Source organism: Diadema antillarum, unplaced genomic scaffold (genome assembly GCF_040938485.1).
Source record: "Diadema antillarum isolate AM-2024a unplaced genomic scaffold, OU_Dant_1.0 seq00001805_RagTag, whole genome shotgun sequence".
NCBI lineage: Eukaryota > Metazoa > Echinodermata > Echinoidea > Diadematoida > Diadematidae > Diadema > Diadema antillarum.
This window is the reverse complement of record NW_027272481.1, coordinates 133,076-157,320: the sequence shown is the minus strand read 5'-3', so window position 1 is coordinate 157,320 and position 24,245 is coordinate 133,076. Positions and strand designations below refer to the sequence as shown.

The window sequence follows — 24,245 nt, the reverse complement described above, 5'->3', positions numbered from 1 at the left end:
GATTAGAGCATTGACTGCAATTTGATGCTGAATGAATCGAGCTTCAACTGGTCCTTCAAAAGGGCATAAAAAGGCATACTGATCGGCTTCTCCAGTTTAGAAGTATTAAAGAAAACTGTTACGATTTTTTTTTGTCCCGAGCATCCTCAAACAAGTCATCTATTGTTGAACCCAATCACAAGAGGCAGCATGCCAATCATGGGTCTCTTTCTCTAGACCAGATTAAAAAACAAACAAACAAACAAAACACATGATGTATCAGTCATGGCGACATTATGTTTGCTACAATGTCTTTGACTGACCTTACCCAATTTTCTTACATTGTACATTAACGGTTGACTTTGTAGTTGAAGGAGAGTGTGTTCCTCTGCTTGCCGCTTCCTATCTGCGGTGGATAACGTACTCCCTCTCTCTCTCTGGATGTTTGAGGCCTCTCAACTCTACGTGTCGTTGCTGCTGGCATTGTCGTTGGATGTTCCTCCTCGATTGGATGAGTTGAACCGGCACCCATTGATCACGCTCCTGCGGTATGAGTCGTACACGGACCAGTTTGGGGACTCTTCCTCCAGCTGTGGTCATCTATGAAATGAAATATATCGAAGAGCGTATTAGCATCAACGCTAAGAAATACTTATAAAGAGAAAAGTCGCATCTAGCATACACACCATTTGCGTATTGCAACCTTGTACTCTCGCTGTGAACCTCTTTAACGTATAGTCCTACATGCGAAATTACTTTCAACGGCGTATTTTACATGTACCAGATACAAATTGAAACAAACGACAGAACATAAAAAAGAAAGAAATGATGTAACATACCTGTATTCGGGTGAATGCGAAAATTCTGCGGGGGTATCTCCTTGACATTGTCCTCGTGTAGATCAATCAGTGGAGTTCCCCCCCCCCCCCATCCTATCCCCTCCACCAATCAAAACCACGTAACATTCCGACATTTTGTCCTTGCGCTTTTCTCATTGGTCAAAAAGTACAGGCTAAAACAATGCTCAAACACACACACACACACGCACACGCACACGCTTACATATACACACTCTCTTGTATACCTCATGTTTTGTTTTGTTTTTTCTATCTAAGACAATGACACAGACTTGCGAATCATAACATCCGGGAGATTCATTAATTACCTCTTCCATTGTTTTTTGCTGAAAGGAATCGTTCATTTACACATTCATATTTTGTTGGTATTCACTCTCATTGTTTTCTTTTTCTTTCACTCCTCCACAAACAAACTCTTAAAGATGCGCTAATTACCCCCTTCCATCATATACAACAGTGTACATGATAATGCGCTAATTACCCCCCTCTTCCAAAACATACACAGGAAGATGCACTAATTACCCCTCTTCCAGTGTATGCAGTATACCAGAAATCACACTTAGCCCAATTTTTGCTCTCTGCTGTATGCAGTATGCCGGCAATCACACTTGCCTTTGCTTTTTTCCAGTGTATGCAGTATGGCGGATATCACACTTGCCTTTGCTTTTTTCCAGTGTATGCAGTATGGCGGATATCACACTTGCCTCTGCTTTTTCCGGTGTATGCAGTAATAGGCCGGAAGTCACACTTGCCTCTGCTTTTTCCGGTGTATGCAGTAATAGGCCGGAAGTCACACTTGCCTTGCTATAAAGGCTTTACTCTCTTCTGATGTGGATAAAAAAAGTAGCGATAAACAATTTTTTTAAGAAGAATACAAACGGACTAAACTTATTTGATTCTGTTATTGATTAACCGCAGCAGATGAGGAAGTTGAGTATCATTTTGAAAGCTTCTTGTAATTATGTTTGAAGCACATCTTCTAGAGATCTCCATTGTTATTGTTATGAATTTCTTTAATTTCAATTAACGGCAAGTATGGGGTGTGAAAATGGAAAAATAGTTAAGCCCGCTCCATATATACACTTACTTGCAGACATAACTAATATCAGTTTCCATAAAATGTGTAATTTTATAATAGATTTATCATCATTATTATCATTATTATATTAAGTGGCTTTATTTCTTTTAGCCAACTTACCATAACGACACCTATAGGCCAAATGGTAGCCCAACTGGCATTATAGCCCAACTTACTTGTCATTAGCCCAGGTGAGAATTAGTACCATTATAATACGAACTGACAATTAGACCAAATGGCTAGTAGACCAAGAGGCTATTAGACTAAACGCAAATAGACGAAGTGAGAATTAGCCCAAGTGGCTATTAGACCAAGCGGGAAATTAGACGAACTGTCAATTAGACCATTTGGTGTTAGACCAATGGAACATTAGACGAACTGTATTAGACTAAGTGGCAAAAATGCATGACACCAACTGGCAATTAGACGAAATGGGAATCAGACCAAGTGGTTATTAGACCATGTGGCAAGTAGACCAAGTGAGAAGTAGACCACATGGGTTTAGCCTGTATGGTGTTAGCACAACTGATTAGTAGACCTAATGGAATAGACCAAGTGACAGTAAAACGCTTTATCATTAGGTGAAGTTTCATTCCATTTAGTAAATAAACAAGCAAAATATACCCGATATTGTGTTAGCGTCCAAAATAAATCTTCAGATTGCTCAGAAAGATATCGCCATCGAACCCCGATCATCAAGCCGTTCCGTTCTAGATTCTTCCCGTCGAAAGGGGGGTACCACTGACTTTGACTCCCTCTCCAGTCCCACAGCCTCCCCCCCCCCCCCCCGTAAAACGTTCCGCGGCCCTGAATATGTATGTGTTCGCTATACTCATGCACTCACGCATAAATACAGTCATGTCAAACACACAATTATGTTTTAGCATTTCTTGTTTTACATGTGGCATAGCAGTATGGCATGCATTGTACTTGGCAGTATTCCCAATCAGACTTGTATGTTGTGCGTAAAATAATCTGTTGCCTGTGTATAAATGTGCTTTATAGAAACATGTACTGGAGTATACGGAAATTCTGATCCTTGACTAGAGTAATCGTTGAAAGGAGCAGAACGTTTTATATGCCCTGCTGACATCCATCTGGCCCTAATTCGCTATATTCAGCAGCTGCTATAAAGAAAGGGTATAGAACTTTATGTTTACACTGCATAAAGATCGGTGATAGATTTAACACCATGGGTGTTAAATCTAACACCGATCAAGTGTCAATAGAGGACCACACCGACAGGTGTACAAAGTATGTTGTGATGGTGTGGATTGTTCACCCGGCACTTCGAAGTGTTAATTTGATACGGTAGCTGGTGATATTTTTTGACACTGCGCTGGTGTTGATTCAGCAATGACACTACGCATGGTGCATGGTGGTGTTAAAAGCACAGAAACCCAGCTATAGTGCTTCAAAATATGAATGTGCGTTGCGGATAGAAACAACCAATGTAAAAATTTTAATCAGTATAATAATTTATTAATGTTAATTATTGTTAGATATACAAAATGTGAACAATGGTAAAATCGTTTCTATAGACTAGACCGTCGACAGTTATGGTTTAATGAGAAACATAGTGATGTCTCCCTATATTTTAGGTTTTACAGTGTATTGCAAATTTTTTAGTGTACAACTGACCTATACCATATGCATCAAATGTGAAAACTCGAATTTTTTTAAAATCACTGCTCCCAAAGGTAAACTGTACCTTTAATGTCAATTATATAGAATACGCCCAGTGTCGATAGGAGACCACACCAACTGGTGCTATACTGTGGTGTAAATGTATTCACAACCTTTTTGTTTTCAAAAATAAGTACGTATCAGAAAATTCTCGTTCGTCTTGTTGAAGTTCAAAATCAACAAGAAGAACCGTAACTAATTAGCTATCAAAAAGAAAAAGTTTTATGTTTTGAAGTGACACCTAGAGGTGTTAGTTTAACACCACAAAATGAAAATGAGCACCGGAAATTGTAACACCAGCTTGTTGTTTCATATATTCAAAATCCCAACTTTTTTCAGTGTATAAACTTAAGGATGGAACGAAAGACTGATCTTGTCTTAATGGATGATCAGAGTAGGCTACATTATAGCTTCGTCCATGGGAAAATCTCTCATTCTTAGCTATATACGGTGTACTGCCACAAGGAGAGATCTACTGCAGTCAAGTGTGTGTCTCCTTTGTTTGATATTAACCTCGAATTTAATGAGAAGAAGTTTGATGTGTTCATGTGATTTATAGCCAGCTGTTGGGCTTCTTTTTTTTTTTTTTTTTTTTTGCTTTCGTGAATAAAGCTATGCAAATCTACTGGCAATCTAAACAATTAGAACAACACGGAGTTAACGTGCAATTTTGTCACGTTACATCAACGGGGATATATTTATCATGTAATCATAATTTTTTTATAATTGTCCTTGACGAAGAACTTCACAGATGGCAATGATATATAACAAACACATTATTGTTTTTCCTTTACGAAAATTTATTCTGGAGAAAAGCATATACAGAACATTGAATATTTCACTTACATGCCCATGCAATACTATTATACATGTATATTATCATAATTCTTTTTTGTATCATTACAGAATGCATGTTAAAAATATCATCTCCAAAATCCTGACAAAATTCTCAATCATATCAAGAAGAAACATACTGCATTGGCTCTACAAACAAATATGTGATTAAAATTCAATAACGGGGACAGTATGCTTGAATAGCTGTTTTTGTTTTCGTTTTACATTTTGAGCGATACACCATGACGGTCCTTTATATACGAGGCTTACAATGATTTAAGTCATCACGCTATGGAATGATCTGGACTGTACATAATGGCAAAATGAATAGTTAAACATAATATAGGGCCTACGACAATAAGATTAAATCACTGACAGGATATGCTCCTTTTCCCGCTGACATTCACATAGTCATTGAACTAGGGTCGGCCTAGGATGCCAAGTACCACAAGTGTGAGTGAGGCGACCATCAGAACAGAAGTGAGGCTCGTGCGCACAAAACAAGCTCGACCTGAGTCCTCGGTCGGAGGGGGATTTGTAAACAGTCCTCTGCTGTTGAGGTTGGTGTAGATGTATGGGAATGCCTGTTACAGAATGCATACAGAATACATAATATAACAATTTAGGCAATATAAATCAACTGTTAAATGGATAAACATTTACATAGATTAAGAAAGGGAATACAATCTATGTAGACAGAAAGAGTATAAAAACATTCGACGAATATAGTTAGGTTTCCACGGATTTGTATAAGTATGTATGGGTGAACAAAGAAAAACAAGAAAAGAACAGATTATGGAAACAGAAAGAATTACATAAATGCATCAACGAATAAAATGTATACTTTATAAAAACGAAATGTCAAATATTCAATGTAATGTGTCTGGTAATGTAGCGTAATATTGTACTCAAGAGGAATCGATTTTTTTTTCATAGGAAACGTATGGAGAGAGAGAGAGATAGAAAGAGAGAAAGAGAGAGATATGTACACACATTATATGTAGGCCCTATATAATATAGGCATGTGTATATATGTATATAATTATATTCATATATAATATCTTACTTCATAATACTTTCTTGAACCTCCAATGCCCCCTTCCATTCGGCTTATGTATAATGTCATTTGGTCTATTCCCACCTGGTCTAATCACTAACTGGGCCAACACCATTCGGGCTAAACCCATTTGGTCTACTTGCCACATGGTCTAATTCCAGTTCGTCTGATGTTCAGTTGGTCTAATATCAGTTGGTCTATTGCCAGTTCGTCTAATTCCCACTTGGTCTAATAACCAGTTGGTTAATTATCACGTATTGGGCTAATTTTCGCTTGGTCTAAATTACACTTCGTCTATTCCATTTGGTCTAATAGCCACTTGGGCTAATTGTCATTTGGTCTATTTACCAGTTCGTCTAATCATCATTTGGTCTGATTCCCACTTGGGCTAATGACCAGTTGGACTAATGGCCAGTTGGGCCACCAAAAGTGCCGTTATGGTGAGCTTTCTAAATGTATATCCCAAAATTATATTCCATTATATTCCAAAATTAATATCCTGTTAAAATTGATATCTTGTTAAATAATATCTTATTCCTTTTTTTTTACATCCTGCATATTATGACGGTAAATGATATGATATTATCAGTTGAAGTGTAATGCTCATTATATCAATTTATGAGGATGCATGTTGTGAAGGATGACACGCATATACAACCGATGTCGGAGTTTTAAGTGCAGGGACAAAACAATGTAAAGTCCAGTATACTTAGCATTTTCTCTTTGCTGTCGAAAAAGGGGGAGGGAAGTTCTGATTAAAAAAAAAAGAGGAATTTGGTTTAGGATTAAGCGATAAATTTATTTTCCAGTAACGGAAAGCTGATATCCGTAAGTGATTCTTGATCAGACCAAGTGGCATTAGACCAAGTGAGAGTTAGACAAAATAAAAATTAGACCAAATGACAATTTGCCCAATTGGTTATTAGACCAAATGACTGACAAAATTGGATGGGGGCTACCAAATTGAAAAGGGGGAGGGATTACCAAATGAAGTTCTGATAAAATAGAGAAATTTGGTTCAGGATTAAGCGATGAATTTATTTGCCAGCAACGGGAAGCTGATATCTGTGAATGTTTCTTGATTAGACCAAGTGGCATAAGACTAAGTGAAAATTAGACGAAATAAAAATTAGACCAAGTGACGATTAGCCCAAGTGGTTATTAGACCAAGTGCTCATTAGACCAAATGACAGACGAAATGGAAATTGGACCAAGTAATATATTGACCATGTGGTAATAGCCGAAATTAGACGAAGTGGCAATTAGCCAAATTTATTAGACCAAATGGCGTTAGACCAACTGAAAATTAGACCAAGTGGTGTCACCCGAACTGGTTATTAGACCGAGTGGGAATTAGATGAAATGGTGAATAGACGAAGTGGTTGCAGCCTAAAAGGGGTTAGCCCGTATGATGTTATCCCAACTGGTGATTAGACCAAGTTGTAATAGCCCAAGTGATAGGTTACCATTCCCCCCTCCAAAAAAAAGGAAAGAAAGAAATATAAATCATAATAATAAATAGGAGGCAAGAGAAGCGGTGGCCATATGAATAGTCTTTGTTCCTTCGGTGTACACAGAAGATGAACAGTAATATTTGTTGACTAATGAATTATTAATCAAAATGAAGGAAACGGTAGCAAAACTGTGAAAGTCATGTGGACACTTCTTTAATTTCATTTCATGGCACTCACGTCTTTAACTATTACTAAATTTTGAGCATAATACCGTATTTTCCCAAATTACTCGTACATGTAATTTGTAATTCCTGTCAACGTATGAAGTGTCGGTGAACGGTTTTGTAACTTCATTATATAGGGGGCATTTTTAAAAATGTTTCCTGCCACTTTGATAAGAAAAACAAAACAAAACAAAACAAATAATGTTTTATGAGAAAATTAATCTTGTGGCTTACCAGCAGAATAGAACTCGGTGATAAGTACAATTGCTTCATACATGATAATTGTTACACATGAGGGAATACTACAAGCATTATTGACTTTCAGGTAATTTTATACATCATACGTTATGATATCTTAAGCAAAAACAATTGATAAAGCTCATATCCTGTTGTTGTCTTTTGGTCTGTTAATTAACTTCTGGAAAATGGTATTTGTGACGCATAGATGTTTTCATGTCATTCGAAAAAATGTCGACACTTTATCGGTGAGTATTCAATGTCTTTGTTGTGCTTGTAACATTTCATACACTTTTCTACTTTGTTAACAATTCGTATGAAGTATGATATAACCAAGAATCTGAAATCATCAAGACTTACAAACCCAATCAATCATACATATGAATAGCAATGAATGTAGTGTATTTAGAGCATACGCACCTCAGTCGGGCAAGAAATGTTACTTCCGGGGTTCCAAGAGGTGCGTTTACCCCCAACAGGTTCGATCTGCCATTTGAAACCGGAAGAGTAAAGAAATCATCAATAATGTATGTAGTCATGTACGGTACATGTGTTTACGCAACAGAAAGGTTAAGGTAGTATTAGGTGAAAGGGACCCCGGATTCATGAGGGCTTATCTGCATAAGCCTACACGCGCAATCTGCCATGTTCTCACTGTCCAAAAAAAGGCCGATTCGTACGGCGAGTATGTCGAACGTCGAAAATGGCTGAAATAGTAATGACAATCTCAGTTCATCTCTTGATTCAGGGAGGTGGAACCCACCTCCCTGCTGGATTCGACTATACTGCTCCTGGCAGGTTCCGCCTACTTTACGGATCCTTCCGGGCCAAACTTTGTTTAATAGCTGGTCACAGAATGTCGCAAGTGCAAAAGGTACATAGTAGTCTACGGATTGCCTTGTAAGTGTTAGACTAGATCTCGATCTACATAAGATCGACGTGGTCCGTCCACTCCCACGTGCACGTATACCACACCTACGCCACGTAGAGCGAATCGTGAACGACTACTGAACCTGTACAAAAGAGAGAACATGTAAATACATACGCGCCTAGGATCTTCTTTAATTTACAGTTTACTGATTTTACGCTGTCAATTTTTGTACTGACGATGGCGGCGATTACCATGCCATTCAATAGCGCCCTCTTGAATTCGAGAACCGTGTCCCTTTAAAACAGGACAAAAAGAATCGATATACACACTTGAAATCCCTTGAAATCATGCTCTGATATCTGTATCTATCTTTCTTTTACTCTTGCACTCATTTTGGTCTTTTTTGTCTCTATCATTCGCCAAGTTATTTTCAGCAGCTGTTATTAACCTGTCTCAAGTCTATTGCTTATAATTCGTGAAAATTTTAGTGAAAAAAAAGTCCTCCGTGTGAGATGTAGTGTATCTATAGTTTATGTGCACACAATTTGACAGACCATGTTATTCCAGAGCTCCATTCCACCTTGGGCGTGGCCTTTAGCGCTGAAGTGAAAGCAGTCAGGAGCGAAATAGGAGAAATCCGGAGTACCATCCTGGGTTGGAATAAAACATAACAACGAGTCCAAAATTAATGCTAGCACACTAATGAATACAAATTCAAAGAGCTAACGCACAGTGCGTTTATACTAAGTATTTACATGTTTTTAACGAGAGACTTTAGCTACTACACGTTTCAAGTGCAGTCGATGCCCTATATACAACTAACAACTCACAATAAGAGCACTATATAGTGACAATAGAGATGTTGATGACATTTTCTTTAAAAACACATGTAGCAAACCAACCACACACACACACATACACACACACACATACACACACTTTATATATATATATGATACACGTAGACAAAACTTTCATTATGATCTAAATTACGTAAAATAGATTTCCCCGCCCATTGATGATAATTTCTATAGTTAACAAGCAATCCTGTTTGAGCGATTTTTCTCCTTATATGAGTTTCGATGTCGTTGATCGATCCAGTTCGCCCAGAATTGCATCAAAATGATGTTTTAAGATTTGGTCGGAACAACTAGACCTACGTTCTTGACAAGAAAAATTCATGTATGATATAAATACACATAATATATAAACAAAGGCTCTCTCCATATAAACATATCATTCATAACTTTATGTATTTGTATGATTATATGAACTAAAAAAAAAAACCGCACACACACACACACACTGTTTATATATATACATGTATATATATATATATATATGTATATATATATATATATATATATATAAAATCAAAATATGAAAGTTCTGCGTCGGTGTGTAATAAATAGATATCAAGAGTAAAAACAGTCGTATAAACACCGCAGGAGCCAAAAAAAAAAAAATTGGCTCCTGCGGTGTTTATACGACTGTTTTTACTCTTGATATATATATATGTATATGTATATATATATATATATATATATATATATATATATACATACATACAAACAAAGAGAGAGAGAGAAAGAGAGAGGGGGAGATAAGAGGAAAAGTGCGTTACAGTTCACCGGATCACTATGAAAAAGACAACTAAAGTGCTTTTATAGTATGGACTTGAAATGTTTCTCTTGTGACATCTTTCCTGGAACTTTTCTGACACACCTCTCGAGTTATTCTGTTAGTCTACACATCATGAGAATTGTGTAAGATTATATGAATACTATCATTAAGTTTATCATTGCACAACTCACGATTTTATAACAATTTAGCAATTAGTAATGAGTCGCACAAAGCGTTAATTGAAGAGACGGTCCCTACTTGCATACCTCTTTAAACGGGACTGATGTGTTGTGGAGGAATGGCTGAAGGACCACCGTAAAGTCGTCCTTAGTATCGTACTGACCACTGAGAATAGCCTCTTCCATCTTGACCTGAAAGATCATAGAACACTTACGTAGTTATCATTGTGCAAGGAAGCGTCAGGGGGCGTAATCCATTGATATTTCAACGGTATACTCTTACGTAATCATGTATACTCTTATATAGATTCATACATTCATTCATTCCTTCATTCCTTCATTCATTCATTTATTCATTCATTCCTTCATTCATTCATTCCTATATCTTTATTTCTTTCCATGTCCGATACGAAACACTTCCAATATTTCGACGTAATTAATATTACATAATCATTATATAAACATAGTGGGGATTCAGCTCAGTAACAGGCAAGACACAATTATATAGGCCTACAGACTCTGTCTAACAAGGCGGCACGGGGCCTATACGCTGTCATATTCTTTTTTTAGTGGAAAAAATCTGGTCAGTTTGCGTTTGTTATTCTTTTTTTACTTATTTTACTTTTTTTTACTTTTTTTTTCCTATGCATAGTGAGTGGGCATAAAATGTGAACAAACAACTCGCAAGTCCTACGAACTTTCCCATTTCTAAAACTGTTCGAGGCACATGGTGTGACGTCATAATCGTTGCAACGACGTGCTTCACCAGGTCCCATGGATGCTATAATACTCTCTAAAAAATCGAGTGAAAATATTCACTCTCTTAAAGGAGTGAATACAAAAAAGAGTGAATTTAGAGTGAAATTGGAGTGAATTTTGAGTGAAAATTTTCATTTTCACTCATTTTGGAGTGACCTCAAGGATCACTCGAAGATTTTGGAGTGATGCCTGAGGTCACTCTAAAACGAGTGATAATGAACATTTTCACTCAAAATTCACTCCAACTTCACTCTAAATTCACTCTTTTTTGTATTCACTCCTTTAAGAGTGAATATTTTCACTCGATTTTTTTAGAGAGTATAGTTTAAGGAATTGGGTCCGGCGTTTAACAACACAATTCGAAGTTTGTGTTGGAGACTGTTGCAATTTGATCTGACGAAGCTGCACTGTGCAGGAACAGTTTGTGTTTGGTGATGTCTATTTCCATCTCCTAGCTCATTTATGTTCTCTCATTCACTCAATCAAGCTGCAACTCTTCGGAAGTGTTCACAGAATTACATGAAATAGCGCAAAAGGGTCGCCGATTTCCACCAAGCATGGGCAACCAATCTGATCGGTACAATTTCGCAATTTTGTTATATTGGGTATGTCACACTTGCTATGCAGATTAAACGAGTTACATTTCATTACCTGATATTCTATGTTGATCTCCTCGAAGGCTTTTAATTCATTTTCTGTCAGAAACATACCGCACTCACAGAATGCCCTGATAAGGAGGAAGAGAGACAGAGAAAGAGAATGTTAAGTAAATTCCTTTATATTTTCTGACAGAAGATGAGATGAATATAAGATTAAACCATAATATACAAAAGCATGAAAGGATTAACGCGAAACTGTGACTTGTCAGTCTAAAATGTTTGCAACAACGCGTGGTGTAAAAGACACTTTTTTTATCGAGTGCAGCAAATGGGAAGAAAGAACACAGCAAGTCATTAAGACATCTACGTCCTGAGCTCTAAACAAATCATATAAAGCAGGCCATGTACTATGTTGATTATCACTATTAGCATATGACACGATTTCTCTGACTTGTATAAGATATGGAGACCACCGTAGAATCCGGCCCTAATTATTATTCTTCCGGAAAATCGATGCCTCTCTTTCACTTTCACTTTTGACTGTCACTTTTCACAAACGGAAGTTATAACTTTGCCTGTATGAGTGGGTAATTTTGAGAGGATCATTGACAAGAACCACAATAGAATTGGTTTCCTTGATTTTTTATGTACGAAGTTTATACACTCCTCCCATCATATTCATTCATCATTTCCTAAATGCCCTTCAGTGCTACCGCCATCCATCATACACCAAGATGGAATACAGCTGGATGAACGAATGCTTAGAGAAATGCTTTTCATGGAGTATTCTACCGACTGAAATGTTTTTACACGCACAAGCAATTACTACCAGCTCAATCACGAGTTGAGTTTCAGATTAGAACTCACATGGATAATCAACATAAATGGAAGAAAATCTATTCAAGGGAGCACATTGAACCTCACCAGTGAAAAAAGTTGCAGATGGGAGCCCGCAGAATGTCAACTTGGTATACCTGCAGTATCCCTACAACGTTGACGATTGTTCGCGGCATCTAAAGGTAAGCAAGACAAAATATTAACTTTTAATATTGAAGTTGAAGCATATAACACTTCTTTGAAAATGAAATAAAATACATTCAGATTCTTAAGGCCACCTTGCAAACAATGAGCACTGCAACAAAATCATACAGAACGTAAACATACACACAATGGAGACCATACAGCAGTGACAAGGACAGTGCAATTGTACTGAAAAAAACATCAGATAGAAATAAAGGTTCAGAGTGACGGTAATCAAAAATCACGACGAATTGATTAATTTTTAGGTGTACTTTGTTTCTCCTCTGATCGCTTGATAAGTATCTTTAGACAGTCAGCTTATCTGTTGTATACAGTGACGATTTTTTTAAACCGATATCAAATGAATCTATCTAGGTACATGTTACACACACACTCACACGCGCTCGCGCGCGCACACACACACACACACACACACACGCGCGCGCGCGCACACACACACACACACATTCTGTGAGACCGTATCAGAATCCCTTGCAACTCCCATAATCAAACAGTTAAACGTGAAATAATCGATCCGGTTGTTGTTGTTGTTGTTTATTTGGTTTTTTTTTAAGCGTTCCGTTATCAAAAAAAGAAAGAAATTTCCCCATACATATGAATAGGTGAATTATAAGTGATGGTTGAAAAACCAGTGAAACTCATCGATGAAAGTTTTAGTAAATTCGGACAATAGGTCCACATTCAAAATTTATGATGCCTTATTCAAGTTATATTTACATAATTGTCCCTCTCTCTGTGGGTTTCTACAACAGTGACGTCACATCCCCCCCCCACACACACACATGGTAAATTCAAAGAGGACGGCAGATGAAATACATTAAAACAATTTGCTCACCCTTTCAACACCCTGGTTCTTTATTTATTTTGCATTCTCCCAGCCCACGTAAAATTTCAACATTTAAACTGCGGTCACTCCCACTGACCTCATCATGAAGGGTCATAAGGGCCTCGTGGATGTAGTTGACGTAGTTGTCTGTAGAGTAGTAGTAGGGGTTGTCGCACCAGTCACAAAGGTCATTGCCCCCGATGAACAGGGTCACAACCTTCCAGTCATTCTCAAAGTCGATTTCGGCCTTGGCTTTCATCTTGTCCACCAACCACCGGGCCTGATGAGGCATGTCGCTGCAACGAGTGTGACGCACACCGTATATGACGTTTAGAAATGAAACAACAAGGCCTCTAACATTTATTAGAAATAAGTTCTAGATCCAGATGGAGCCTCTGATTAAAACAATATGTGAAATGACCTGACGAGATTAAACAAAAAATATCAAACATTAGATCAAGATATGGTGGTGAGAGCCGAGCAATCCCTGTTCTCATCGAGTTCCAGAAGGCATTAGATAAAAACATGTATAATCTCAAGACAAGCAAGTTTTTACTTACTTAGCCTTGTCTCCAGGATAGCCAACATTCATGTTTGATTCATCAGAATCCCAGTTGCCTGTCCTCACCCCGTATCCCTTAAGGTTTGGGTTATATTTCCTCAGAATATCTGCAGGTAAAGATGAGAAATCGAAGAGTGCTCAAAGTATCTCAAAGTCATGGGTTGATCTCAAAGACGCCAAAATTGGTAAAGTTAACGTCAGAGTTTTGGGGAATACAAAAGTTGCACCTTTTAAGACAATTAAGAGTCAGTGATAACTAGTAGTTCCGAACGATGAAAATAACGGTCAGCTATGTTTCTTGCTGGGAAAAAAAGCTGGAAAGTTAAGTGCTGGTGTCCGGAAAAACAAACAAAATAGTATAATAAACCACGTGTTACACCTTTAAAGGTATCAGAGTCTGTCCTAATTCATATACATCTAAACTACGGATGATTATAGCTAGGTATGATTAAGACTCGAAGATTTAGATAGAAAATAAAGCACTTGACTCAAGAAAACGAATTGGTAAACTACATGATAACAGGACGCACAAAACAAAGGTTAATGTCATACAGTTTTGAATACCATCCAAAGTCGATATTGCAAAACTGTTTCACAACCCAAATTTGGATGAAGTACAAACTGCATAAATAAATGCAGGAGCCTTTTACCATTAACAGAAATTGAATTTGAATGCGACACGGTCTTTGTTCATCGTGGGTGGTAGACAAAAATACTAACGAATTATATTAAATACTAATCAATCATATTTATAGGCCCATGTAGTCTAATTCTATACATAAATATTGTACGAATCCATTATACGCATGGGCTAGGCACTAACTTCTTTGTCTGGTGGTCCATTCGGGCCACTAAAATCTTAAAATCTGAAATTTTGGTGACCCGAGAAAGATATGTAGTGGCTCGACTAAAAGCAAAAGCATTAACAAATTTTGAATTTGATTTGACCGATCTGGCCACCAAAACTTTACATTTGGTGGCAAAACACGAATTTTTAGTGGCCTCGGGACACCGGGCCACCGCTATAGTGCCGAGCCCAGTTATATGGAGTATATATATCTATTGTGTAATAATGACTCACTTGCCAGAGAAGGATTGGTCTCGAAGGTCCCATCACCACCGTGGCTATATAGGAGTGAAGTTATCGCACGACAACAGAAATTGATTAGAATTAGATAAAAAGTTAACGATAAATGGTTAATAATGATAGCGGTTATATTGACTGGAACTTCTGCAGGTTTAACCGTCACTATAGTTCAGAGCTAACCATGTGCTCTCTGTGTTTGAAGACGACTTTATTTGTTAATACGATGTATTATACTTCTACGAGAAAGATGGTATCATCGTCAATGAAAATTTTCAGAGAAACATGCAATTATTATTATTATTATAAAAGAAAAGGCCGTCTGAATACTAACTAAGATTGCATGAATGTGAGAATCTTAAGATAGCCATTTTTTTTTATTCTAATGTTGATAAAACAAATCTGCTTCTGTCCTGATTTTAAGCACAAAAAACAAAACAAAACATGATTTTCATTAAATATCCATAAGAAGAAGAAGACATCACAGTATATAAAGTACTGCAATCAAAATCACGTATAACTGCTTGCACAAACGCTTAATGCATATTATAATTCATATACGTATACAGGTATCATAGATGAACCATAAATACACATGTACTGGTGCATGAAATTGCAAAGAATGATGTATACAACGTACATTATGCATGTTTTTTTTTTTTGTTTGTTGAGGGGTATTTCAGCCACTTACTAATAAAGCCTACCTAAATGTCAGGCCTCTGTACATGTAAATAAGTTCCGGAAGAAGACACGCCCCAGCTCCATTTGCCGCCTAGACAGAAAGAAAGACGTTATTTTGATCGTTACGCATTTAAGTAATGGGAATACTCCTTAAAGAAACCCTTTTGTGACACTGTATACCTTTCTAAATCAAAAAATAATATCAAATTTCATTTTATCAATTGAGTCAGAGGGAACCTTTACACACAAGAACTGTAGGCTAATGTAGGCATTGATACACACGTTATTGTTATTTACCATGTTTACTATTTAATGCTACGTACATTTTTCCTCAGTAAGCGAAAGATGAAATATATAAGATTTAACACATATTTGGTAAATCCTGACTTGTTTGTAGGTTGAAAAACAGTACCAATATAATTACTATTACATGAGCGAGTAACATTCTTTCCACAAGCTCTGGGAACCAGGAACGACACTCCTGCGGTATCTGGATATTCGTTTGTTAAAAGGCCGTATAGTTGGCTGATGCCACACTATTTACACGTCATTGACAACCTATGACAAATCTACTCTTGATCCTGGAGATCATTGAATTGTTATGCATTTGCATCTTCGACTTGCTAACGCGAAATTAGGGTGCGTTTATAAGATTTTTCTTTTGGCCAGAAACAGTGTTTGAAACACTGTTTCTGGCCAAACAGTGATTCTAGCTCGAAAAAAAATCTTATAAACGCTCGCCGTGATTTGAAACAGTGTTTTGAAACACTGTTTGTAAACGCACAAAATAGTGCGTTTACAAACAGTGTTTCTGTAGAATCAGTGTTTCAAAAATCTTATAAACGCAACCGCGATCGCAAACACTGTTTATAATGACGTCACAATTCCTTGCGCGCACCCTGTTTGATCTTTTGCCGAGGAAAAACTGCGCAGAGTGAATTGCGCAATGGCACAGTCTGAGCGAGAGCCCCAACATGATCGGAGAAAAAATCTTATAAACGCTCTCCTGACGAAAGTGTAATTTGAATCAGTGTTTCAAAACAGTGTTTCAAAACAGTGATTCTAGGACCGCAAAATCTTATAAAATGAGGAAGTATTCGCCCTTGTGGTCTTTCTACGTTTGTGATATTGCTTAAGGCCGTGTCACACCTTTCCGGGCAAGCCTTGCGTGCGACTTGCGAAGAACAATTTTTACTCCCCGGAGGTTCCCGCAGATGACCCGCACATGACAGTACATAGCACGTATCTCACCCGTAGTCGCCCGGAGGTGCGCACGCAAATCCTCTTTACCCGCAACCATGTTTAGGCCCTGTCACACCTTTCCGGGCATGCTACGCGGGCTTGTTGCGTGTGGGGATTTTCCAGCATACCGGACAATTTCTGAGGGCGGACAAGGATTTGGGCGAGTTTTGCATGTTTCTTACTTGCTGGACGCGTTCTACTGAAGTTCTACTTGCGGGTATTCTGTGTGACCTGCATGCCAGGCGCCTGGGGGCTGACAACTCAGTGAAGGCATCCCTCTGAAGGAATGGCAGAAGTCCCACAGAATGTCATTATCCTGGCCGCATACGGGGACTGCGAAGTACCTGCATGGGAGTTGCATGCGAGGTGATGCCGCTTAATGCCTCCTACTGACGTTCTGCGTGAACCTCTGCGGGCAATCCCCGCGACTCACCCGAAAAAAGTTTTGATCATGCTCAAAACTTGGCTGCGGGTAAATCGGACTTGCGTTCGCACCTCCGGGCTACTACAGGCGAGATACGCGCTAGGTACTATCAGGTGCGGACCAACTGCGAAGAGCTCAGGGAAGCAAATTTGTTTCCCCGCCAGTCAACCCTCAAAACTTCCCCAGATACGGTATGACAAGGCCTTGAGCATGCTAAAATCTTGTTCCGAGACCCTTACCGGTAGCACCTCGCAGGCAACTCCAACGCAGGTACTTCGCAGTACCCGTAAGTCGCTCGTAACAGAAAACGGATCGGTTTCAAAGCTCTCACGCCGGTCACACGGAATACATGCAAGTAGAAGGTAAGTAGCACGCGTCTAGCAGGTAAGACACAAGTGCGAAACTCGCAAACATTCTTGTCCGCCCGCAAAATTTCTCCTGCGTGCTGGAAAATCCCTACTTGCAACAAGCCCGCGTAGCTTGCCCGGAAAGGTGTGATACGGCCTTTAACTATACACTCTTCAATCATGCGTTTGCGATGATTTTAGCGTATATGTTTATCTGTAGTTGGAAGCTGTTTACAAATGATTGCCACGTCTATGCGAAGCAGCAAGCATTCGGCACGTTCCCACTTGTATCATATCGACTCTGATGTGATAGGATTATAATCCTATGTAGATCCCTTGGTATAGCTCTTAGTAGACAATCAATATCGGATCTGTTTTTGATCGATTTCTTTTGATTCAATATCCCACGTGTATACTCGAATCGCATTTTGTAACCTTCAGTCGCTCCCTTCTGCATTGGTCCTAACCTACAAATTAAAGAGCAATGCATGACATGTGTTCTGATATGCATTTTCTACCACCATATAGAAAAACAACAAACGCTGGTAAAACAATTAGGTTGATTGTTTGAAGACTAAAAGTAAAGACTCACGGTCAGCGAATCTCCCATCGCTGCTATCACTTTGATGTCGGCAGGCCGAACAAGATGAGCTGCACGGAAAAGGAACGATAAAAACAAAATAAAACTGGCGTATAAATAAACAAACTGAAAAAAAAAAATGGTTTTACCTAGGGGTATTTTTTTTTCAAAGCAAAATGGATAGCTATCTGATTGACTTTGAGATCAGAGTTATCTTTCCTCACAATCATTAGTTACATATTAAGTGATTAGTAGAGAGTGACGTATATAATAGGCCCTATACCGAAGTATTTGTTGTTGCTATTGCCATATGATATTTAGAGAGAATTAGCAGTTTTAGAAATAATATTAACAATGAGTATTTCACGATATTCCACCGATCATTTTTACCATCAAAACAAAATGTCTGAGTTATTGGCCAGACAGACCATACGGACAAAGATTGAATGTTATTTCATGCTTTTTTACAATTATGCTCATTGGTCCCATCAACGAAAAATTGGGTTTGCTTTCTTTTGCCTAACTTGTAAGTTCTTCAGAATCATCATGACTTAAAGGTAGGCCTTCCTAATAATATATCGACATTAATACAAGCATATGGAGTCATCGAGATGATAGACAATTCTTAAAGTAAACCCATATGAGTAGGAGCAGAAGGGGTGTGAATTTTGTCAAACAGAATCTCACCGGAGGTTGGTATTTCATCGGAAGGTGGTAGGACCTCACATGGAAAGTAGAACTCCTCTCCTGGAGCCTTAATTTGAAAATAACAATAGAATAATAATGATAACAAGAAGAACAGCAGCAACACATCTTTGGTATTAAGTTGCCGATAATGCTCCAAGATTTAACTGAAAGGAGAAAGAGAAGAAAACTACACCAACATCATCTTTATCTGTAACTTCTCGAGTCATTTGTTATTTCTTTTTTCTCTGATGTGATGAATATCTACGTCTATACGTCTCTCGCGTGAACTTCCATTTGACATTGCCATTAAAATCACTAGTACTACTTACTGCATATCCACCAAACTAAATAGGTGAAAATGCCACTACTCTTTTTGTACAGCCCATTTCGGTTCCCTATTGTATGTAACCATATTAACTGCTCTCATTTTGGTCAGCGGCACAATAATTTGACTATGTTTAACGTTACAAATATCACATGAAAGTCATAAATGTGATGGTTGAAATAAAGTCAGTCTTTTGTGACGACTATTCAAATATCATGTATAGGCCTACTTCTCAACAATTATTCCTTGTATAATCAATAATGTAAACGCACTCCAAACTTGCGATTCGATGTTGGAGTAGATATAAACCGCGAGTCTCTTGACCCTTGTAATAGAGATAACTTGTGTGAAGAGGTCTATGTGTTTTAGTGTAATTATGTCTGGAGGAGTATATTTGTGTCTTATCTGATCTTTGTAGAGATTTACAAGACACGGAAGACGTGAAATAGTAACCTTCCATTTTGAATAAGAGATGGACATATTTTTCCTAGAACGAACTTGTATACATTTTATAGTACATTTTTGTTTTTGCATGTAAATCGCCTTTTTTATAATAGGAATGTGAGGTTGCTTGCTAGTCTTTAATGAAGTGGATCTACAATAATGTCGTTTGTGGGAGATGAAAAGGGTATGAAACAATAAATCACATCTTCATAAGATTCGATGTTGTATCTTTTGTTTTAAGAGTGTAACATGCACATATATACACGAACATGTGTCATACACATACACGCAAATATCATAAATCCTTTTTTCCCCTACTTCTAATGTAAAGACGGTATTAGGCTTCTTTTTTTGTGCGCATTGATGCTTTGTATACTGGCTATTGGCAATATTGGATATTGAAATACTGTGTAACACAATGAGGTTAAAAATCCCAAACCAGACAAAATAAATCTGCTGTTCATTTTTCATTGCATTATGATTTGCACCATTTCCTTTTTGCTTTAACGCATAAAGTATGCATCATCAGTATTCATAAATACATTCACACTGCAATCACTGAATTGCAATTATGAAAATCATGCTACTATATCCATTTACATTGTAACTCATAAGTTTTCTTCCAATTGACCAGAATAATAAACAACAAATGAAACTGTCACCACCATCAATCATTGTTTATCAATAATCGAAGACAACGCGTATATTGAAAGATATAGATAGATTGAAACTCGTCTATTTTTATGTCGAGCGACTTCACTCGTGGGCATTGGACGCATGGTATCATTGTAAGAAGAGAGGAATAACGAAACAAATATTAGGGTAGTAATTATACTTTTATAGAATAGACTTATATAGCAGGAGATGACGTGGAAGAGGTAGATGTAGTGCTTGTACAGAGAAGAATGAAAAGTGGACTGACTGACCGCTGTTCAAGCCAGGAAATAATTTGCTAAATTTGACAGAGTTGTATATTGCGGTGGTTTTTCCCTCATTCAGTTTTCCTATTTTCTCTTCATTGTAACTTAATCATGCCCGGTAATCATCCAAGTAAACTACATCGCCGAAAAATTGTTGAGCGTACAATCTTGTGTTTGTTGTTGTTTCTGGGTTTTTTTCTTAGATTTATGACAAATATAAAGGAGGTTAGGTGATGTGATGCTGGGCTACTCTCACCGGGAAACCTGGCCCCGTGAAGCAGTCGTAGCCGGGTAGAAGGGGTATCGTCTCATTCCAGTCCACAAGGCTCGACACGTCGTCTACCATTTGTTCGTACGCCTCAAACCAACGCTTGTCTGTGACATAAGCACACCATTTATTGCGAATAGTACATTAAAGACATACAACACCAGAGAGTTGGTTATGCAAGGATAAAAACTAGTGTCAACGTAAACAAGCTCATTTGTAGAACATTTGCAGTACTTATTGGCAGCCATGCATTTAATGAAGTATTTGAACTAACTTTTTTACCTCTAACATATTTACCTCTGCCACCTTTAACACTGACATTTGTGCCAGTGTCACATTTAAAGGGGAAGTCCAGGCGATTTTTGCATAATTTCACATCATGAAATACATAAATAGACAACTCCATGTACAGTTTTGTGGAATTGATTGTGGTCCTTGAGCAGAGAAAACAATACTCTGATGAAAAACCCACAACAAATTACACGAAACAAGAATGGTGGCATAGGAGACGCACATAATTCAGAAATGTAGCGATGTAATTCCGATAAAAACCACTCCCTGAACAAGTTCACCTGTGTAGAATTTCTGCTTTGTTATATCTTAAAATCATCCTTATTTGTCACTTCATTCACTATAAATTTTGAAACTCTTTACCCAGTTTAAACAATTTATAGTAGTTCAAATGTAAAAGCTCTGAAAAGTCATTCGGAAGTCTCCTTTAACTATGTACTGCAATCCTTGCATTTTTTTTTTGTCTTGATATTGGGACATTTTTATACCCCCGCCAAACGAAGTTTGAAGGGGGTATATAGGAATCAGCGGACGGTCGGGCGGTCGGGCGGTCGGTCGGGCGGTCGGTCCGTTGCAAATCTTGCGTCGCGAACTACTTCCTCAGTTTTCAACCGATTCCCATAAAACTTGGCACAGATGTGTGCCTTGGGTTGTAGATGTGCAAGACGTATTTTTTGACAGTACCCAAAAGTACGTTGCCATGGTAACGGCATATTATGGGCAAAAATGGGTACAAATCTTGCGTCGCGAACTCCTCCCACAGTTTTTGATCAATTTTTATGAAATTAGGTACAGATGTTCATCTGAATATGTTAATGTGCAAGACACATATTTCCGCAGTGGCAAAAAGTGCGTTGCCATGGTAACGGCATGTTATTGGTAAAATATAGGGCAAAATGCTTCATGGCAAAACTGCTTCATCAGTGTTCTTCTAATTCTCATGGAATTCATATTGAATGTTTGTCTTAGGATATAGGTCAGCATGACACATTTCTTGACAGTGACAAAAAAGTACGTTGCCATGGTAACAGCTCACATATTATGAGCCAAAATGATGGAAAATTTTGTGTTGCAAACTACTTCCTCAGTTTTTGCCCAATTTCCATGAAACTTGGTACAGATGTGTGTCTTTGGTTGTAGATGTGCAAGACGCATTTTTTGACAGTACCCGAAAGTACGTTGCCATGGTAACGGCATATTAATGGCAGAAGATCAAGGAAAGATCTTGCGGATTTAACTACTTCCTCAGTTTTTTGACCAAAGCTTATGAAATGTGGCACACACCTTGATCTTGGTGGGAAGATGTGGAAGACATATTTTTTGGACGTGTCGGAAGCTGCGTTGCCATGGTAACGGCATATAAATGGCAGAAGATCAAGGAAAGATCTTGCGGATTGAACTACTTCCTCTGTATTCGACTGAAGCTCATGAAATGTGGCACACACATTGGTCTTGGTGGGAAGATGCGCAAGACATATTTTTTGGACGTGTCGGAAGCTGCGTTGCCATGGTAACGGCATATTAATGGCGGAAGATCAAGGAAAGATCTTGTGGATTGAACTACTTCCTCAGTTTTTGACAAAAGCTTATGAAATGTGGCACACACAATAGTCTTGGTGGGAAGATGTTCAAGACATATTTTTCGGACGTGTCGGAAGCTGCGTTGCCATGGCAACGGCATTTAAATGGCAGAAGATCAAGGAAAGATCATTCCTTGGGTAAGACTGTCGTCACGGGGCGGGGGTATTAATCACCTTAAGTGATATTTCTAGTTATCTTTGATGTCTTTACGTCTGATCATTTTTAATCACTGGCAGTTAATTTAATTTTTTTTCATATTCAAAGCTCCGTTATTTTCACCTCGAGGAATCAAAATACCTCTGCTCGGATGGCGTACACCCTGTCATTCTCAGATATCATCATTGCAAACCAGTCCTATCATCTCACTTGGGAAACACATTCTAGAGTGACTTTATATCTCTTCAGTGATCCACAAATTCATATCGAGCTTGGCCTGATTCGACCGCAATTATCTCCTTAATCCAGATAAAGCCAGACCGATAATCTCACACTGACAGGTGGAAAAGACAAACTCTTCAAGACACAAACACCTAATGATGTCTCGTGGTTGTCCTCTATAATGATCGAGTGTCGTCTTTGATATGATACATGGAATCGTATTAAAATGGTTGTATTGAGATGATTATACGTTCTTACCTCCATGTACAATGGCGCTCTGCTCTAGCAGGATGAAGAGAACAGCCCCAAGAAGCACCAAACAACCACTCCAAGTCCGCGCCATCTCGCCTCACTAAACTTGTAACTGCAGGATGAAAACTTTGCCTGGGTGAAAATTCGTGCAAGATGTCTCTGACTTGGTCAAAAAGAACCGATCGACGTTATCTTCACCCGTATCAATTAGTAAATGAACAGAAGAAGACAGTTTATCAGCACTTCAGTATAGAGTTCTCGACTTCTAGCTTTATGTTTGTCCCTCTTGTCATTAAAGCGATAACATCCCTGCTCCGCTATCCCTCTGATAAGGAAGCACACACATTACAAGAGGCCTCGAGAGATCGCCAGCTTCTTCGTAACACAGACATATACTCTAATTAGCACTCCGCAACAATACAAAGTCCTTTGACATAGCATTTATTTCAATGCTAAATGCATTCATTATGGCACCAACCTTTTGCGCAAGACAGAGATAAATCCAACAGTCTTTATTGCCTCTTAAACAACATTTTTAACCATAACAAAAAACTCTCAAATGAACCTATAGGACCTACGAACATGGCGAAGGAAAGATTCAGAAATAAGAGAGGATTAATGGAGCTGAAGCGTCTATGACAGTAATTTAACAGTACTAAGAGCACATTTGTAGTGAATCAAGTGGTAATAACAAAAATATAACTTTACTAGAAAAAAAACCCGACACCCTAGACATGCTCTAAAAACAATTGAACCTCCAGCAAAGAATATGATGCCCTTTGACGAAATAAGTAAAAATCACATTTTGCCGAATATTACATGTCTAGCATGAGCATATATTTTTAGTTCACTTGGATGTTTTATTGTAGGTAATT

At 38.1% G+C, this 24,245-nt stretch overlaps 1 protein-coding gene across 1 annotated transcript; it reads right to left on the bottom strand.

Moving 5' to 3' along the window:
- Positions 1–440: 440 nt before the first annotated feature.
- LOC139712442 (phospholipase B1, membrane-associated-like) lies at positions 441–23,461 on the bottom strand. The gene is made up of 15 exons (XM_071624262.1): positions 23,377–23,461; positions 20,857–20,975; positions 18,912–18,978; positions 18,237–18,295; positions 15,655–15,722; positions 14,948–14,991; positions 13,865–13,973; positions 13,402–13,600; positions 12,362–12,450; positions 11,490–11,565; positions 10,167–10,271; positions 8,832–8,927; positions 7,827–7,892; positions 4,881–5,018; positions 441–569 (listed from the first exon to the last, which is right to left on the bottom strand). The coding sequence occupies exons 1-15, from the start codon at positions 23,459–23,461 to the stop codon at positions 441–443; spliced, it is 1,449 nt and encodes a 482-aa protein (XP_071480363.1).
- Positions 23,462–24,245: the final 784 nt, after the last annotated feature.

What these genes read in the sequence shown, in the direction of transcription:
- LOC139712442 (XM_071624262.1), bottom strand. Translation starts at nt 23,461, where the DNA reads ATGGCGCGGACTTGGAGTGGTTGTTTGGTGCTTCTTGGGGCTGTTCTC. An exon ending in ATCTGCAACTTTTTTCACTG is followed by an intron (nt 11,566 to 12,361) that starts GTGAGGTTCAAT and finishes CCTCCTTATCAG; the next exon opens with GGCATTCTGTGAGTGCGGTA. An exon ending in TCGCCTCACTCACACTTGTG is followed by an intron (nt 570 to 4,880) that starts GTACTTGGCATC and finishes AGATGACCACAG; the next exon opens with CTGGAGGAAGAGTCCCCAAA.